Source organism: Salmo trutta, unplaced genomic scaffold, assembly GCF_901001165.1.
Source record: "Salmo trutta unplaced genomic scaffold, fSalTru1.1, whole genome shotgun sequence".
In the NCBI taxonomy this organism is placed as follows: Eukaryota; Metazoa; Chordata; class Actinopteri; order Salmoniformes; family Salmonidae; genus Salmo; species Salmo trutta.
The window spans coordinates 371-20,000 of record NW_021823347.1 but is presented as its reverse complement, the minus strand read 5'-3'; the positions used below and the strand labels follow the sequence as shown (position 1 = coordinate 20,000).

Genomic DNA, 19,630 nt, shown 5'->3' with positions numbered 1-19,630 from the left:
AATGTTTTGTAATTCTATGAATCTTACCCAGTTGATTAACTCACCCACTCGCCCTAATCTAAAATGCCCAGATAAATCTACCCTGTTTGATTTGATATTGACAAATGTTCCACATAAATATTCTGCGGTTGGTGTTTTTTGTAATGATTTTTGTGCTGTTGTTGTTATTAGAAATACTAAGATTTCTAAGTCTAACCTGCGTTTTATTCGTAAGAGAAATCTGAAGTGTTTCATTGAGCAGGCTTTCTTTCATGATTTGTTTTATTTTGACTGGAGCAAGATTGAGCTTATCCCTGATGTGGAAACTGCCTGGAAATTCTTTCATGATGGTTTTCTCCAAATAGTAAACAGACATGCTCCATTCCGCAGGTTCAAGGTTAAAGGGAGGGATAATCCATGGTTTTCGTCTGAGCTTTCTTGCATTGTTCACGACCGTAATCTAGCCTGGGCTAAAGCAAGGAAATCGTGTTCTGATGCTGATTGGCTTGTTTTTAGGCAGTTACGAAACAAGTGTTCTTCTCTTCTCAGGAAGGCCAAGTCTGAATATTTTATGTCTGTTACCACTGATAACCTGAATGACCCTAGAAAGTTTTGGAAGGCTATTAAGTCTATGTCTGGTAACAGTAATGTTAATGAATTACCGTCATGTGTATTGAAGGACTCTGTTGCTATATATGACAAAACTGAAATGCTGAATTGTTTCAATGAGCACTTTGTATCATCTGGTAGACTGTTTGATTCAGTGTCCTCTGCCTCTGTACAACCTTGTGTGGATGAACCAGTGAGAGCTGGTCAAACGTTTAGCTTTTTGCCATTCTCAGTGCAGGTGGTACATAAGGCCCTGAAATCCTTAGATCAGAGAAAGCCTGCAGGTCCTGATCTTTTGGATCCCTGCTTTTTAAATCTGGCAGCTGATTTCATAGCTGAACCACTTGCATATCTGTTTCATCTAACCCTGGAATGTAATGAAATTCCAAAGATCTGGAAATCAGCATTTGTCCTGCCACTTTTAAAAGGGGGAGATCCAACTCTTTTAAATAATTATAGGCCAATCTCAAAGCTGTCACCCCTGGTGAAAATACTTGAAACCCTTGTGAGTGACCAGCTAAAAGAGTTTTTATATACTAACTCTATTTTATCAATGTACCAATCGGGTTTCAGGAAGAAGCATAGCACAATTACAGCAGCCATGAAGGTTTTAAATGATATCACTGAAGCTCTTGACAAAAAACAGCATTGTGTCTCACTTTTTATTGATCTCTCTAAGGCTTTTGATACAGTTGATCATGCTATACTAAGGCAGAGATTGTTGAGTGTAGGTCTTTCAGAGCATGCAGTTGCATGGTTTGTTAACTATCTGTCTGATAGAACTCAGTGCACTCAATTTGATGGGCTTAGGTCTGTTAAATTGTCTGTCTTAAATAGTGTGCCCCAAGGCTCTGTACTTGGTCCTCTCTTATTCACTATTTATATAAATAATTTAGACAAAAATGTCCAAAATGCACAACTTCATTTTTATGCTGATGATACTGTTATTTACTGTTGTGCTTCATCTCTTACAAAAGCTTTCCAGAACTTGCAAACTGCTTTTAATACTGTTCAACATACCTTGTCTCAATTGAAGCTTATCCTCAATACTGACAAAACTAAACTACTGGTGTTTTCTAAAGCAAGAAATAGACCTCTGAACCTTTCACCTATTACTACCTGTCAGGGGCAAGGAGATTGAGGTTGTAACCTCATATAAATATCTTGGAATTTTGATTGATGATGGCCTCTCTTTTAAAATGCATATTCAACAACTTACAAAAAAATTGAAGCTGAAATTAGGATTTTATTTTAGGAATAAGGCTTGTTTTTCTTTTGCAGCCAGAAGGAGGCTAGTATCAGCTACATTTATGCCTTTACTAGACTATGGGGATATTTTATATATGAATGCTTCCGCTCAGTGTTTGAGATCAATGACACCCTTTACCATGGCACTTTGAGATTTATTTTAAATTGCAAAACCCTTACGCACCACTGCACTTTGTATACCAGGGTTGGCTGGCCTTCTCTAGTCACTCGTAGGCTCAGTCACTGGTATACTTTTATTTACAAAGCCATTTTGGGTTTACTACCTTTTTATTTGGGCATTTTTATTGTTCAGAAATGTGGTGGGTACTCTCTTCGTTCGCGGGACTTTATCTTGCTAACTGTTCCAAATGTCCGAACTGAATTTGGTAAAAGGGCTTTTATGTACTCTGCGCCATCGTCTTGGAATGCCTTACAAAATACTTTTAAACTGGAAGAACTTGTCCCGATTGGTATTTTTAAATCACTGATGAATGATTTTGAGACTGATTCCCTGACATGTCAATTTTTTTTAATTTGCTGTTTTTGATTTTGTTATATTCTTTGTTAATTCTATGGTTTTTACTAGATTACTTGTAGTTGTTCATGTTGTTTGTCTGTAATTTTTGTAATGACTTGGCGCTGCCTATCTTGGCCAGGACGCTCTTGAAAAATAGATTTTAAATCTCAATGTGCCCTTCCTGGTTAAATAAAGGTTAAATAAAATAAAGTACATCTGGTTGATCACAGTCCCACCCAAAGCTACCATCTCTTCCATTGACATCTACAGTACATCTCAAAGCTACCATCTCTTCCACTGACATCTACAGTACATCTCAAAGCTACCATCTCTTCCATTGACATATGCAGTACATCTCAAAGCTACCATCTCTTCCACTGACATCTACAGTACATCTCAAAGCTACCATCTCTTCCATTGACATCTACAGTACATCTCAAGGCTACCATCTCTTCCATTGACATCTACAGTACATCTCAAAGCTACCATCTCTTCCATTGACATCTACAATACATCTCAAAGCTACCATCTCTTCCAGTGACATCTACAGTACATCTCAAAGCTACCATCTCTTCCAGTGACATCTACAGTACATCTCAAAGCTACCATCTCTTCCATTGACATCTACAGTCCATCTCAAAGCTACCATCTCTTCCAGTGATATCTACAGTACATCTCAAAGCTACCATCTCTTCCATTGACATCTACAGTACATCTCAAAGCTACCATCTCTTCCACTGACATCTACAGTACATCTCAAAGCTACCATCTCTTCCATTGACATCTACAGTACATCTCAAAGCTACCATCTCTTCCATTGACATCTACAGTACATCTCTCAGAGTGAAGGGGAAATGATGCTTCATTAAAGTTCACCTCATAGATAATGGGGTACGTCTCAAATGGCACCATATTCGCCATATAGTGCACTACTTGTGGTCATGGGTTCTGGTCAAAAGTAGTGCACTATATAGGGAATAGGGCCCTGGTCTAAAGTAGTACACTGTCACGTCCTGACCAGTAAAGGGGTTATTTGTTATTGTAGTTTGGTCAGGACGTGGCAGGGGGGTGTTTGTTTAGAGTGTTTCGGGGTTTGTTGGGCTATGTTATTATGTAAGAGGGGTGTTTGTTTAGAGTGTTCCGGGGTTTTTGGTCTATGTTCTAGGTTAGTGTATTTCTATGTTCAGTCTAGTCTTTCTATTTCTATGTTTAAGGTTTGTTGATTGACCTTCAATTGGAGGCAGCTGTTCCTCGTTGCCTCTGAAGATGAGTATACACGTTCCCGCTGCACCTTGGTCCGATCTTTACGGCAACCGTGACATACACTATATAGGGAATAGGGCTCTGGTCTATAGTAGTACCACTATATAGAGAATAGGGCTCTGGTCTATAGTAGTACCACTATATAGGGAATAGGAGTCTGGTCTATAGTAGTACCACTATATAGGGAATAGGGCTCTGGTCTATAGTAGTACCACTATATAGGGAATAGGGCTCTGGTCTATAGTAGTACCACTATATAGGGAATAGGGCTCTGGTCTATAGTAGTACCACTATATAGGGAATAGGGCTCTGGTCTATAGTAGTACTACTATATAGGGAATAGGACTCTGGTCTATAGTAGTACCACTATATAGGGAATAGGGTGTCATTTGGGGTACAGACTAAAGCTTTGTAAAGTATAGTAATAACAATAATAATGTATACAGTATAGTAGTATAGTACAGTAATAATAATACTAGTGTATACAGTATAGTAGTATAGTACAGTAATAATAATAGTGTATACAGTATAGTAGTATAGTACAGTAATAATAATAGTGTATACAGTATAGTAGTATAGTACAGTAATAATAATAGTGTATACAGTATAATAGTATAGTACTGTAATAATAATATAATATAGTAAACTGTCTGGTATGGTGCTGTACTGCATCTCTCCAGTCCAAGACTGCCTGTCTATTTCCCCGTCTGCTGCTTGGCAGGGTTTTACCTGAAGTTATGTTCTGACGACCCACACAAAAACAGTTCAAATCCATTAAGCAATTAGTAATGACACATTTCACTTTCAACTACTGTCATAAAGCTTCCTAAGAAGTTAAATAAAAACATTCCCTAAGTACAGGTGTACAGTGGGTATAGTGTGTCCTGCACCATCTACTCACCATGTACCCGGGGGCACAGACGCAGGCTCCGCTGATGCCCTCACAGTCGGCTCCGTTAGTACACACACACGCCTCCTTACATCCCTCGCCATAGTAACCTGACGGACAGGTCTCGTTGCAGAACAGGCCCGCCCACCCTGCGGCACACCCACACTCCCCCGACAACGGATGGCAGCTGGGAATGAAGAACAGAGAAGAAGAGAGAGGAGAGGAGAGGAGAGAGAGGAGAGAAGAAAAAAGAGGGGGAGAAGAGAGGAGAAGAAAAAAGAGGGGGAGAGGAGAGGAGGCTCATGATAGATTATCTGTCTGCTGATACACTCTTAGAAAAAAAGGTTATATCTAGAACCTACAGGTGTTCTTCAGCTGTCCCCATAGGAGAACCCTTTGAAGAACCCTTATTGGTTCCATTATAGAACCCTTTCTACCTGAATCCATGAATAGTTGAACCTGTACAGCAGAAGAACAGTAGAATAGAGACATCTCCCTCAGGTCCTCAGAGACTGTACTGGCTGGCTGCTGAATGTCTAGCAGAGCACCCCAACAACACCTGGGTCATTCCTCTTAGTCAGAACAACCTTCAACTTCCAACTCAGGTATGTTTATGTTAACACAGCTATGAACATGATCTATTGGAGAGGAGATGTGTTACTGGTGTTGGGCCATCAGACCACTGTTCTTTCAAGGAAACTATTTTGTAAATAGGTTGTTTTTGACAGTGCCAACCGCCCTGCTAAACACGTAGCGATTCTGTATGTTATGAAACACACGATTAAAAACAAACATTGATCTCAAATGTATAATTGGGGCGGTAGGTAGCCTAGTGGTTAGAGCGTTGGGCCAGTAACCAGCAGGTAGTCTAGTGGTTAGAGCGTTGGGCCAGTAACCAGCAGGTAGCCTAGTGGTTAGAGTGTTGGGCCAGTAACCAGCAGGTAGCCTAGTGATTAGAGCGTTGGGCCAGTAACCAGCAGGTAGTCTAGTGGTTAGAGTGTTGGGACAGTTACCAGCAGGTAGCCTAGTGGTTAGAGCGTTGGGCCAGTAACCAGCAGGTAGTCTAGTGGTTAGAGCGTTGGGCCAGTAACCAGCAGGTAGCCTAGTGGTTAGAGCGTTGGGCCAGTAACCAGCAGGTAGTCTAGTGGTTAGAGTGTTGGACCAGTAACCAGCAGGTAGCCTAGTGGTTGGAGCGTTGGGCCAGTAACCAGCAGGTAGCCTAGTGGTTAGAGCGTTAAACAAGTAACCAGCAGGTAGCCTAGTGGTTAGAGTGTTGGGACAGTAACCAGCAGGTACCCTAGTGGTTAGAGCGTTGGACTACTAACCAGCAGGTAGCCTAGTGGTTAGAGCGTTGGACCAGTAACCAGCAGGTAGTCTAGTGGTTAGAGTGTTGGGCCAGTAACCAGCAGGTAGCCTAGTGGTTAGAATGTTGGGACAGTAACCAGCAGGTAGCCAAGTGGTTAGAGTGTTGGACCAGTAACCAGCAGGTAGCCTAGTGGTTAGAGTGTTGGGCCAGTAACCAGCAGGTAGTCTAGTGGTTAGAGCGTTGGGCCAGGAACCAGCAGGTAGCCTAGTGGTTAGAGCGTTGGGTCAGTAACCAGCAGGTAGCCTAGTGGTTAGAGTGTTGGGCCAGTAACCAGCAGGTAGTCTAGTGGTTAGAGAGTTGGGACAGTAACCAGCAGGTAGCCTAGTGGTTAGAGCGTTGTGCCAGTAACCAGTAGGTAGCCTAGTGGTTAGAGCAGGTAGTCTAGTGGTTAGAGTGTTGGGCCAGTAACCAGCAGGTAGCCTAGTGGTTAGAGCGTTGGGTCAGTAACCAGCAGGTAGCCTAGTGGTTAGAGTGTTGGGCCAGTAACCAACAGGTAGCCTAGTGGTTAGAGTGTTGGACTAGTAACCAGCAGGTAGCCTAGTGGTTAGAGTGTTGGACCAGTAACCAGCATGTAGCCTAGTGGTTAGAGTGTTGGACTAGTAACCAGCAGGTAGTCTAGTGGTTAGAGAGTTGGGACAGTATCCAGCAGGTAGCCTAGTGGTTAGAGTGTTGGGACAGTAACCAGCAGGTAGCCTAGTGGTTAGAGTGTTGGGCCAGTAACCAGCAGGTAGCCTAGTGGTTAGAGTCTTGGGCCAGTAACCAGCAGGTAGCCTAGTGGTTAGAGTGTTGGGCCAGAAACCAGCAGGTAGCCTAGTGGTTAGAGTGTTGGACCAGTAACCAGCAGGTAGTCTAGTGGTTAGAGAGTTGGGACAGTAACCAGCAGGTAGCCTAGTGGTTAGAGCGTTGTGCCAGTAACCAGTAGGTAGCCTAGTGGTTAGAGCAGGTAGTCTAGTGGTTAGAGTGTTGGGCCAGTAACCAGCAGGTAGCCTAGTGGTTAGAGTGTTGGACTAGTAACCAGCAGGTACCCTAGTGGTTAGAGCGTTGGACTACTAACCAGCAGGTAGCCTAGTGGTTAGAGCGTTGGACCAGTAACCAGCAGGTAGTCTAGTGGTTAGAGTGTTGGACTAGTAACAAGCAGGTAGCCTAGTGGTTAGAGTGTTGGACCAGTAACCAGCAGGTAGTCTAGTGGTTAGAGAGTTGGGACAGTAACCAGCAGGTAGCCTAGTGGTTAGAGTGTTGGGACAGTAACCAGCAGGTAGCCTAGTGGTTAGAGTGTTGGGCCAGTAACCAGCAGGTAGCCTAGTGGTTAGAGTGTTGGACCAGTAACCAGCATGTAGCCTAGTGGTTAGAGTGTTGGACTAGTAACCAGCAGGTAGTCTAGTGGTTAGAGAGTTGGGACAGTAACCAGCAGGTAGCCTAGTGGTTAGAGTGTTGGGACAGTACCGGGAGGTAGCCTAGTGGTTAGAGTGTTGGGCCAGTAACCAGCAGGTAGCCTAGTGGTTAGAGTGTTGGGCCAGTAACCAGCAGGTAGCCTAGTGGTTAGAGTGTTGGGCCAGAAACCAGCAGGTAGCCTAGTGGTTAGAGTGTTGGACCAGTAACCAGCAGGTAGTCTAGTGGTTAGAGAGTTGGGACAGTAACCAGCAGGTAGCCTAGTGGTTAGAGCGTTGTGCCAGTAACCAGTAGGTAGCCTAGTGGTTAGAGCAGGTAGTCTAGTGGTTAGAGTGTTGGGCCAGTAACCAGCAGGTAGCCTAGTGGTTAGAGTGTTGGACTAGTAACCAGCAGGTACCCTAGTGGTTAGAGCGTTGGACTACTAACCAGCAGGTAGCCTAGTGGTTAGAGCGTTGGACCAGTAACCAGCAGGTAGTCTAGTGGTTAGAGTGTTGGACTAGTAACAAGCAGGTAGCCTAGTGGTTAGAGTGTTGGACCAGTAACCAGCAGGTAGTCTAGTGGTTAGAGAGTTGGGACAGTAACCAGCAGGTAGCCTAGTGGTTAGAGCGTTGTGCCAGTAACCAGTAGGTAGCCTAGTGGTTAGAGCAGGTAGTCTAGTGGTTAGAGTGTTGGGCCAGTAACCAGCAGGTAGCCTAGTGGTTAGAGTGTTGGGCCAGTAACCAGCAGGTAGCCTAGTGGTTAGAGTGTTGGAATAGTAACCAGCAGGTAGCCTAGTGGTTAGAGTGTTGGACCAGTAACCAGCAGGTAGCCTAGTGGTTAGAGTGTTGGACTAGTAACCAGCAGGTAGTCTAGTGGTTAGAGAGTTGGGACAGTAACCAGCAGGTAGCCTAGTGGTTAGAGTGTTGGGACAGTAACCAGCAGGTAGCCTAGTGGTTAGAGTGTTGGACCAGTAACCAGCAGGTAGTCTAGTGGTTAGAGCGTTGGGCCAGTAACCAGCAGGTAGCCTAGTGGTTAGAGTGTTGGGCCAGTAACCAGCAGGTAGCCTAGTGGTTAGAGTGTTGGGCCAGAAACCAGCAGGTAGCCTAGTGGTTAGAGTGTTGGGCCAGTAACCAGAAGGTAGCCTAGTGGTTAGAGCGTTGGGCCAGTAACCATCAGGTAGTCTAGTGGTTAGAGCGTTGGGCCAGTAACCAGCAGGTAGTCTAGTGGTTAGAGCGTTGGACCAGTAACCAGCAGGTAGCCTAGTGGTTAGAGCGTTGGACTAGTAACCAGCAGATAGTCTAGTGGTTAGAGTGTTGGACCAGTAACCAGCAGGTAGTCTAGTGGTTAGAGTGTTGGGACAGTAACCAGCAGGTAGTCTAGTGGTTAGAGCGTTGGGTCAGTAACCAGCAGGTAGCCTAGTGGTTAGAGTGTTGGGCCAGTAACCAGCAGGTAGCCTAGTGGTTAGAGTGTTGGGCCAGAAACCAGCAGGTAGCCTAGTGGTTAGAGTGTTGGACCAGTAACCAGCAGGTAGTCTAGTGGTTAGAGAGTTGGGACAGTAACCAGCAGGTAGCCTAGTGGTTAGAGCGTTGTGCCAGTAACCAGTAGGTAGCCTAGTGGTTAGAGCAGGTAGTCTAGTGGTTAGAGTGTTGGGCCAGTAACCAGCAGGTAGCCTAGTGGTTAGAGTGTTGGACTAGTAACCAGCAGGTACCCTAGTGGTTAGAGCGTTGGACTACTAACCAGCAGGTAGCCTAGTGGTTAGAGCGTTGGACCAGTAACCAGCAGGTAGTCTAGTGGTTAGAGTGTTGGACTAGTAACAAGCAGGTAGCCTAGTGGTTAGAGTGTTGGACCAGTAACCAGCAGGTAGTCTAGTGGTTAGAGAGTTGGGACAGTAACCAGCAGGTAGCCTAGTGGTTAGAGTGTTGGGACAGTAACCAGCAGGTAGCCTAGTGGTTAGAGTGTTGGGCCAGTAACCAGCAGGTAGCCTAGTGGTTAGAGTGTTGGACCAGTAACCAGCATGTAGCCTAGTGGTTAGAGTGTTGGACTAGTAACCAGCAGGTAGTCTAGTGGTTAGAGAGTTGGGACAGTAACCAGCAGGTAGCCTAGTGGTTAGAGTGTTGGGACAGTACCGGGAGGTAGCCTAGTGGTTAGAGTGTTGGGCCAGTAACCAGCAGGTAGCCTAGTGGTTAGAGTGTTGGGCCAGTAACCAGCAGGTAGCCTAGTGGTTAGAGTGTTGGGCCAGAAACCAGCAGGTAGCCTAGTGGTTAGAGTGTTGGACCAGTAACCAGCAGGTAGTCTAGTGGTTAGAGAGTTGGGACAGTAACCAGCAGGTAGCCTAGTGGTTAGAGCGTTGTGCCAGTAACCAGTAGGTAGCCTAGTGGTTAGAGCAGGTAGTCTAGTGGTTAGAGTGTTGGGCCAGTAACCAGCAGGTAGCCTAGTGGTTAGAGTGTTGGACTAGTAACCAGCAGGTACCCTAGTGGTTAGAGCGTTGGACTACTAACCAGCAGGTAGCCTAGTGGTTAGAGCGTTGGACCAGTAACCAGCAGGTAGTCTAGTGGTTAGAGTGTTGGACTAGTAACAAGCAGGTAGCCTAGTGGTTAGAGTGTTGGACCAGTAACCAGCAGGTAGTCTAGTGGTTAGAGAGTTGGGACAGTAACCAGCAGGTAGCCTAGTGGTTAGAGCGTTGTGCCAGTAACCAGTAGGTAGCCTAGTGGTTAGAGCAGGTAGTCTAGTGGTTAGAGTGTTGGGCCAGTAACCAGCAGGTAGCCTAGTGGTTAGAGTGTTGGGCCAGTAACCAGCAGGTAGCCTAGTGGTTAGAGTGTTGGAATAGTAACCAGCAGGTAGCCTAGTGGTTAGAGTGTTGGACCAGTAACCAGCAGGTAGCCTAGTGGTTAGAGTGTTGGACTAGTAACCAGCAGGTAGTCTAGTGGTTAGAGAGTTGGGACAGTAACCAGCAGGTAGCCTAGTGGTTAGAGTGTTGGGACAGTAACCAGCAGGTAGCCTAGTGGTTAGAGTGTTGGACCAGTAACCAGCAGGTAGTCTAGTGGTTAGAGCGTTGGGCCAGTAACCAGCAGGTAGCCTAGTGGTTAGAGTGTTGGGCCAGTAACCAGCAGGTAGCCTAGTGGTTAGAGTGTTGGGCCAGAAACCAGCAGGTAGCCTAGTGGTTAGAGTGTTGGGCCAGTAACCAGAAGGTAGCCTAGTGGTTAGAGCGTTGGGCCAGTAACCATCAGGTAGTCTAGTGGTTAGAGCGTTGGGCCAGTAACCAGCAGGTAGTCTAGTGGTTAGAGCGTTGGACCAGTAACCAGCAGGTAGCCTAGTGGTTAGAGCGTTGGACTAGTAACCAGCAGATAGTCTAGTGGTTAGAGTGTTGGACCAGTAACCAGCAGGTAGTCTAGTGGTTAGAGTGTTGGGACAGTAACCAGCAGGTAGTCTAGTGGTTAGAGCGTTGGGTCAGTAACCAGCAGGTAGCCTAGTGGTTAGAGTGTTGGGCCAGTAACCATCAGGTAGCCTAGTGGTTGGAGCGTTGGGCCAGTAACCAGCAGGTAGCCTAGTGGTTAGAGCGTTAAACAAGTAACCAGCAGGTAGTCTAGTGGTTAGAGAGTTGGGACAGTAACCAGCAGGTAGCCTAGTGGTTAGAGCGTTGTGCCAGTAACCAGTAGGTAGCCTAGTGGTTAGAGCAGGTAGTCTAGTGGTTAGAGTGTTGGGCCAGTAACCAGCAGGTAGCCTAGTGGTTAGAGCGTTGGGTCAGTAACCAGCAGGTAGCCTAGTGGTTAGAGTGTTGGACTAGTAACCAGCAGGTAGCCTAGTGGTTAGAGTGTTGGACCAGTAACCAGCAGGTAGCCTAGTGGTTAGAGTGTTGGACTAGTAACCAGCAGGTAGTCTAGTGGTTAGAGAGTTGGGACAGTAACCAGCAGGTAGCCTAGTGGTTAGAGTGTTGGGACAGTAACCAGCAGGTAGCCTAGTGGTTAGAGTGTTGGACCAGTAACCAGCAGGTAGTCTAGTGGTTAGAGCGTTGGGTCAGTAACCAGCAGGTAGCCTAGTGGTTAGAGTCTTGGGCCAGTAACCAGCAGGTAGCCTAGTGGTTAGAGTGTTGGACTAGTAACAAGCAGGTAGCCTAGTGGTTAGAGTGTTGGACCAGTAACCAGCAGGTAGTCTAGTGGTTAGAGAGTTGGGACAGTAACCAGCAGGTAGCCTAGTGGTTAGAGCGTTGTGCCAGTAACCAGTAGGTAGCCTAGTGGTTAGAGCAGGTATTCTAGTGGTTAGAGTGTTGGGCCAGTAACCAGCAGGTAGCCTAGTGGTTAGAGCGTTGGGTCAGTAACCAGCAGGTAGCCTACTGGTTAGAGTGTTGGACTAGTAACCAGCAGGTAGCCTAGTGGTTAGAGTGTTGGACCAGTAACCAGCAGGTAGCCTAGTGGTTAGAGTGTTGGACTAGTAACCAGCAGATAGTCTAGTGGTTAGAGAGTTGGGACAGTAACCAGCAGGTAGCCTAGTGGTTAGAGTGTTGGGACAGTAACCAGCAGGTAGTCTAGTGGTTAGAGAGTTGGGACAGTAACCAGCAGGTAGCCTGGTGGTTAGAGCGTTGTGCCAGTAACCAGTAGGTAGCCTAGTGGTTAGAGCAGGTAGTCTAGTGGTTAGAGTGTTGGGCCAGTAACCAGCAGGTAGCCTAGTGGTTAGAGCGTTGGGTCAGTAAACCAGCAGGTAGCCTAGTGGTTAGAGTGTTGGGCCAGTAACCAGCAGGTAGCCTAGTGGTTAGAGTGTTGGACTAGTAACCAGCAGGTACCCTAGTGGTTAGAGCGTTGGACTACTAACCAGCAGGTAGCCTAGTGGTTAGAGCGTTGGACCAGTAACCAGCAGGTAGTCTAGTGGTTAGAGTGTTGGGACAGTAACCAGCAGGTAGCCACGTGGTTAGAGTGTTGGACCAGTAACCAGCAGGTAGCCTAGTGGTTAGAGTGTTGGACCAGTAACCAGCAGGTAGTCTAGTGGTTAGAGCATTGGGCCAGTAACCAGCAGGTAGCCTAGTGGTTAGAGTGTTGGGCCAGTAACCAGCAGGTAGCCTAGTGGTTAGAGTGTTGGACTAGTAACAAGCAGGTAGCCTAGTGGTTAGAGTGTTGGACCAGTAACCAGCAGGTAGTCTAGTGGTTAGAGAGTTGGGACAGTAACCAGCAGGTAGCCTAGTGGTTAGAGCGTTGTGCCAGTAACCAGTAGGTAGCCTAGTGGTTAGAGCAGGTAGTCTAGTGGTTAGAGTGTTGGGCCAGTAACCAGCAGGTTGCCTAGTGGTTAGAGCGTTGGGTCAGTGACCAGCAGGTAGCCTAGTGGTTAGAGTGTTGGGCCAGTAACCAGCAGGTCGCCTAGTGGTTAGAGTGTTGGACTAGTAACCAGCAGGTAGCCTAGTGGTTAGAGTGTTGGGACAGTAACCAGCAGGTAGCCTAGTGGTTAGAGTGTTGGACCAGTAACCAGCAGGTAGTCTAGTGGTTAGAGCGTTGGGCCAGTAACCAGCAGGTAGCCTAGTGGTTAGAGTGTTGGGCCAGTAACCAGCAGGTAGCCTAGTGGTTAGAGTGTTGGGCCAGTAACCAGCAGGTAGCCTAGTGGTTAGAGTGTTGGGCCAGTAACCAGCAGGTAGCCTAGTGGTTAGAGTGTTGGGCCAGAAACCAGCAGGTAGCCTAGTGGTTAGAGTGTTGGGCCAGTAACCAGAAGGTAGCCTAGTGGTTAGAGCGTTGGGCCAGTAACCATCAGGTAGTCTAGTGGTTAGAGCGTTGGGCCAGTAACCAGCACGTAGTCTAGTTGTTAGAGCGTTGGACCAGTAACCAGCAGGTAGCCTAGTGGTTAGAGTGTTGGACTAGTAACCAGCAGATAGTCTAGTGGTTAGAGTGTTGGGCCAGTAACCAGTAGGTAGTCTAGTGGTTAGAGTGTTGGGCCAGTAACCAGCAGGTAGTCTAGTGGTTAGAGTGTTGGGCCAGTAACTGTAAAGGTTGCTAGATTGAATCCCCCGAGCTGACAAGGTAAAAATCTGTCATTCTGCCCCTGAACAAGGTAGTAAACCCACTGTTCCTAGCCTGTCATTGAAAATAAGAATTTGTTCTTAACTGACTTGACTAGTTAAATAAATGTTCAATAAAATAATCAGGAGACTTTTTATCTACCAACTTTCATCCTCCTCCTCCTCATCCTCATCATCCTCCTTCACTGTTTGAAGAAATACTACTTCATCTCAAAACAGCATTATTCAGTATAGACGGTACCTGAGTGTGTTTGAGGTGTTACAGAGACAGTATTTATCACAGATGAGTCCATATAGACGGTACCTGAGTGTGTTTGAGGCGTTACAGAGACAGTATTTATCACAGATGAGTCCATATAGACGGTACCTGAGTGTGTTTGAGGCGTTACAGGGGCAGTGTTTATCACAGATGAGTCCATACAGTCCAGAGGGACAGAACCTGTCCTGACAGCTAGGACCTTTGAAGCCCTCGTCACACAGACAGGCCCCGTTGACATGGTAGCACCTCGCTCTGTTCTGACAGTCACACTTATGTGCACACTGAGGACCGTACGACCCTCCTGGACACTCCTCCTGACATCTGGAAAGAGAGAGACGGGGAGAGGGGGGGAGACAGAGGGGGGCAGACAGACGGAGGGAGAGAGGGAGATAAAAGGAGAGAGAAAGAGAGAGAGAGACAGAGAGGGAGAGAGAGGGGGGGAGAGAGGGTGAGAGAAGGGTTGAGAGATAGCATGTTGTTAATAGTCTGGCATGTGTAGTTTTCATTACACCACATAGAAACATTACCACTATCCATTATCATAACCATCTGGCCTCTGTTCCACCTCCAAAACTCACAGGACCTGCAGTACATTACCATCATACATTATCATAACCATCTGGCCTCTGTTCCACCTCCCTGACTCACAGGACCTACAGTACATTACCATCATACATTATCATAACCATCTGGCCTCTGTTCCACCTCCCTAACTCACAGGACCTACAGTACATTACCACTACCCATTATCATAACCCTATGGCCTCTGTTCCACCTCCCTAACTCACAGGACCTACAGTACATTACTACTATCCATTATCATAACCATCTGGCCTCTGTTCCACCTCCCTAACTCACAGGACCTACAGTACATTACCACTACCCATTATCATAACCCTATGGCCTCTGTTCTACCTCCCTAACTCACATGACCTACAGTACATTCCCATCATACATTATCATAACAATTTGTTCCACTGGTTACAGGTTACAACGTTACCTTCATTATCTCCACACCAACATGATATACTAGTAATGAGCTGATCCCATTCCAGTCCCAAACGGTATGTTCTCCATACAGCTTCATACACCTGTTACTGTACACCAATGGAGCCATGTTCTCCAGTTTCATACACCTGTTACTGTACACCAATGGAGCCATGTTTTCCAGCTTCATTCACCTGTTACTGTACACCAATGGAGCCATGTTCTCCAGCTTCATTCACCTGTTACTGTACACCAATGGAGCCATGTACTCCAGCTTCATACACCTGTTACTGTACACCAATGGAGCCATGTTCTCCAGCTTCATTCACCTGTTACTCTACACCAATGGAGCCATGTTCTCCATACAGCTTCATTCACCTGTTACTGTACACCAATGGAGCCATGTTCTCCAGCTTCATTCACCTGTTACTGTACACCAATGGAGCCATGTTCTCCATACAGCTTCATACACCTGTTACTGTACACCAATGGAGCCATGTTCTCCAGCTTCATACACCTGTTACTGTACAGCAATGGAGCCATGTTCTCCAGCTTCATACACCTGTTACTGTACACCAATGGAGCCATGTTCTCCAGCTTCATACACCTATTACTGTACACCAATGGAGCCATGTCCTCCAGCTTCATATACCTGTTACTGTACACCAATGGAGCCATGTACTCCAGCTTTATACACCTGTTATTGTACAACAATGGACCCATGTTCTCCAGCTTCATACACCTGTTACTGTACAACAATGGACCCATGTTCTCCAGCTTCATATACCTGTTACTGTACACCAATGGAGCCATGTACTCCAGCTTAATTCACCTGTTACTGTACACCAATGGAGCCATGTTCTCCAGCTTCATACACCTGTTACTGTACAACAATGGACCCATGTTCTCCAGCTTCATTCACCTGTTACTCTACACCAATGGAGCCATGTTCTCCATACAGCTTCATTCACCTGTTACTGTACACCAATGGAGCCATGTTCTCCAGCTTCATTCACCTGTTACTGTACACCAATGGAGCCATGTTCTCCATACAGCTTCATACACCTGTTACTGTACACCAATGGAGCCATGTTCTCCAGCTTCATACACCTGTTACTGTACAACAATGGACCCATGTTCTCCAGCTTCATTCACCTGTTACTCTACACCAATGGACCCATGTTCTCCAGCTTCATATACCTGTTACTGTACACCAATGGAGCCATGTTCTCCAGCTTCATTCACCTGTTACTGTACACCAATGGACCCATGTTCTCCAGCTTCATTCACCTGTTACTGTACACCAATGGACCCATGTTCTCCAGCTTCATACACCTGTTACTGTACCATTACACCATTACACCAGGGACAACAGGACAGACAGACAGACAGACAGACAGACAGACAGACAGACAGACAGACAGACAGACAGACAGACAGACAGACAGACAGACAGACAGACAGACCATTACCCCAGGGACAACAGGACAGACAGACAGAGTCCTGGATGATCGTACTCAAGGTGAATCCTCAGCCATTAATTGTTCTGAACACATCTCACAGCAGTGATGATGACTCTCTCTACATACAGAATAGTAATGATGAGGGGGGTTGACTCTCTCTACATACAGAATAGTAATGATGAGGGGGGTTGACTCTCTCTACATACAGAATAGTAATGATGAGGGGGGTTGACTCTCTCTACATACAGAATAGTAATGATGAGGGGGGTTGACTCTCTCTACATACAGAATAGTAATGATGAGGGGGGTTGACTCTCTCTACATACAGAATAGTAATGATGAGGGGGGTTGACTCTCTCTACATACAGAATAGTAATGATGAGGGGGGATGACTCTCTCTACATACAGAATAGTAATGATGAGGGGGGTTGACTCTCTCTACATACAGAATAGTAATGATGAGGGGGGTTGACTCTCTCTACATACAGAATAGTAATGATGAGGGGGGTTGACTCTCTCTACATACAGAATAGTAATGATGAGGGGGGTTGACTCTCTCTACATACAGAATAGTAATGATGAGGGGGGTTGACTCTCTCTACATACAGAATAGTAATGATGAGGGGGATGACTCTCTCTACATACAGAATAGTAATGATGAGGGGGGTTGACTCTCTCTACATACAGAATAGTAATGATGAGGGGGGTTGACTCTCTCTACATACAGAATAGTAATGATGAGGGGGGTTGACTCTCTCTACATACGGAATAGTAATGATGAGGGGGGTTGACTCTCTCTACATACAGAATTGTAATGATGAGGGGGATGACTCTCTCTACATACAGAATAGTAATGATGAGGGGGGTTGACTCTCTCTACATACAGAATAGTAATGATGAGGGGGGTTGACTCTCTCTACATACAGAATACTAATGAGGCGGGGGGTTGACTCTCTCTACATACAGAATAGTAATGATGAGGGGGGTTGACTCTCTCTACATACAGAATAGTAATGATGAGGGGGGTTGACTCTCTCTACATACAGAATAGTAATGATGAGGGGGGTTGACTCTCTCTATGTACAGAATAGTAATGATGAGGGGGGTTGACTCTCTCTACATACATAATAGTAATGATGAGGGGGGGTTGACTCTCTCTACATACAGAATAGTAATGATGAGGGGGGTTGACTCTCTCTACATACAGAATAGTAATGATGAGGGGGGTTGACTCTCTACATACAGAATAGTAATGATGAGGGGGATGACTCTCTCTACATACAGAATAGTAATGATGAGGGGGGTTGACTCTCTCTACATACAGAATAGTAATGATGAGGGGGGTTGACTCTCTCTACATACAGAATAGTAATGATGAGGGGGGTTGACTCTCTCTACATACAGAATAGTAATGATGAGGGGGGTTGACTCTCTCTACATACAGAATAGTAATGATGAGGGGGGTTGACTCTCTCTATGTACAGAATAGTAATGATGAGGGGGGTTGACTCTCTCTACATACAGAATAGTAATGATGAGGGGGGGTTGACTCTCTACATACAGAATAGTAATGATGAGGGGGGTTGACTCTCTCTACATACAGAATAGTAATGATGAGGGGGTTGACTCTCTCTACATACAGAATAGTAATGATGAGGGGGATGACTCTCTCTACATACAGAATAGTAATGATGAGGGGGGTTGACTCTCTACATACAGAATAGTAATGATGAGGGGGGTTGACTCTCTCTACATACAGAATAGTAATGATGAGGGGGGTTGACTCTCTCTACATACAGAATAGTAATGATGAGGGGGGTTGACTCTCTCTACATACAGAATAGTAATGATGAGGGGGGTTGACTCTCTCTACATACAGAATAGTAATGATGAGGGGGGTTGACTCTCTCTACATACAGAATAGTAATGATGAGGGGGGTTGACTCTCTCTACATACAGAATAGTAATGATGAGGGGGGGTTGACTCTCTCTACATACAGAATAGTAATGATGAGGGGGGTTGACTCTCTCTACATACAGAATAGTAATGATGAGGGGGGTTGACTCTCTCTATGTACAGAATAGTAATGATGAGGGGGGTTGACTCTCTCTACATACATAATAGTAATGATGAGGGGGGTTGACTCTCTCTACATACAGAATAGTAATGATGAGGGGGGTTGACTCTCTCTACATACAGAATAGTAATGATGAGAGGGGTTGACTCTCTCTACATACAGAATAGTAATGATGAGGGGGATGACTCTCTCTACATACAGAATAGTAATGATGAGGGGGGTTGACTCTCTCTACATACAGAATAGTAATGATGAGGGGGGTTGACTCTCTCTACATACAGAATAGTAATGATGAGGGGGGTTGACTCTCTCTACATACAGAATAGTAATGATGAGGGGGGTTGACTCTCTCTACATACAGAATAGTAATGATGAGGGGGGTTGACTCTCTCTACATACAGAATAGTAATGATGAGGGGGGTTGACTCTCTCTACATACAGAATAGTAATGATGAGGGGGGTTGACTCTCTCTACATACAGAATAGTAATGATGAGGGGGGTTGACTCTCTCTACATACAGAATCGTAATGATGAGGGGGGTTGACTCTCTCTACATACAGAATAGTAATGATGAGGGGGGTTGACTCTCTCTACATACAGAATAGTAATGATGAGGGGGGTTGACTCTCTCTACATACAGAATAGTAATGATGAGGGGGGTTGACTCTCTCTACATACAGAATAGTAATGATGAGGGGGGTTGACTCTCTCTACATACAGAATAGTAATGATGAGGGGGGTTGACTCTCTCTACATACAGAATAGTAATGATGAGGGGGGTTGACTCTCTCTACATACAGAATAGTAATGATGAGGGGGGTTGACTCTCTCTACATACAGAATAGTAATGATGAGGGGGGTTGACTCTCTCTACATACAGAATAGTAATGATGAGGGGGGTTGACTCTCTCTACATACAGAATAGTAATGATGAGGGGGGTTGACTCTCTCTCCATACAGAATAGTAATGATGAGGGGGGTTGACTCTCTCTACATACAGAATAGTAATGATGAGGGGGGTTGACTCTCTCTACATACAGAATAGTAATGATGAGGGGGGTTGACTCTCTCTACATACAGAATAGTAATGATGAGGGGGGTTGACTCCCTCTACATACAGAATAGTAATGATGAGGGGGGTTGACTCTCTCTTCATACAGAATAGTAATGATGAGGGGGGTTGACTCTCTCTACATACAGAATAGTAATGATGAGGGGGGTTGACTCTCTCTACATACAGAATAGTAATGATGAGGGGGGTTGACTCTCTCTACATACAGAATAGTAATGATGAGGGGGGTTGTCTCTCTCTACATACAGAATAGTAATGATGAGGGGGGTTGACTCTCTCTACATACAGAATAGTAATGATGAGGGGGGTTGACTCTCTCTACATACAGAATAGTAATGATGAGGGGGATGACTCTCTCTACATACAGAATAGTAATGATGAGGGGGGTTGACTCTCTCTACATTCAGAATAGTAATGATGAGGGGGAGGTGGGAGGAATATAAAGTACACCTCCCCAGTATTTCACTTTGCCTGCGTCCCAAAACCACACCATATTCCCTATATAGTGCACTACTTTTGATTAGGGCCCTAGTGCC

General features: G+C 45.6%; 1 protein-coding gene across 1 annotated transcript in view; it reads right to left on the bottom strand.

Moving 5' to 3' along the window:
* Positions 1 to 15,293, bottom strand: part of LOC115190185 (platelet endothelial aggregation receptor 1-like) — a 33,047-nt gene extending 17,754 nt beyond the window's left edge. Inside the window, exons 1-3 of the mRNA XM_029748670.1 lie at positions 14,911 to 15,293; positions 13,602 to 13,814; positions 4,518 to 4,692 (exon numbers count right to left, since the gene is read on the bottom strand). Of these exons, the coding sequence (XP_029604530.1) occupies positions 4,518 to 4,692; positions 13,602 to 13,814; positions 14,911 to 15,293 (771 nt within the window). The remainder of the gene's footprint in view (positions 1 to 4,517; positions 4,693 to 13,601; positions 13,815 to 14,910) is intronic.
* Between the last annotated feature and the right edge of the window lie 4,337 nt (positions 15,294 to 19,630).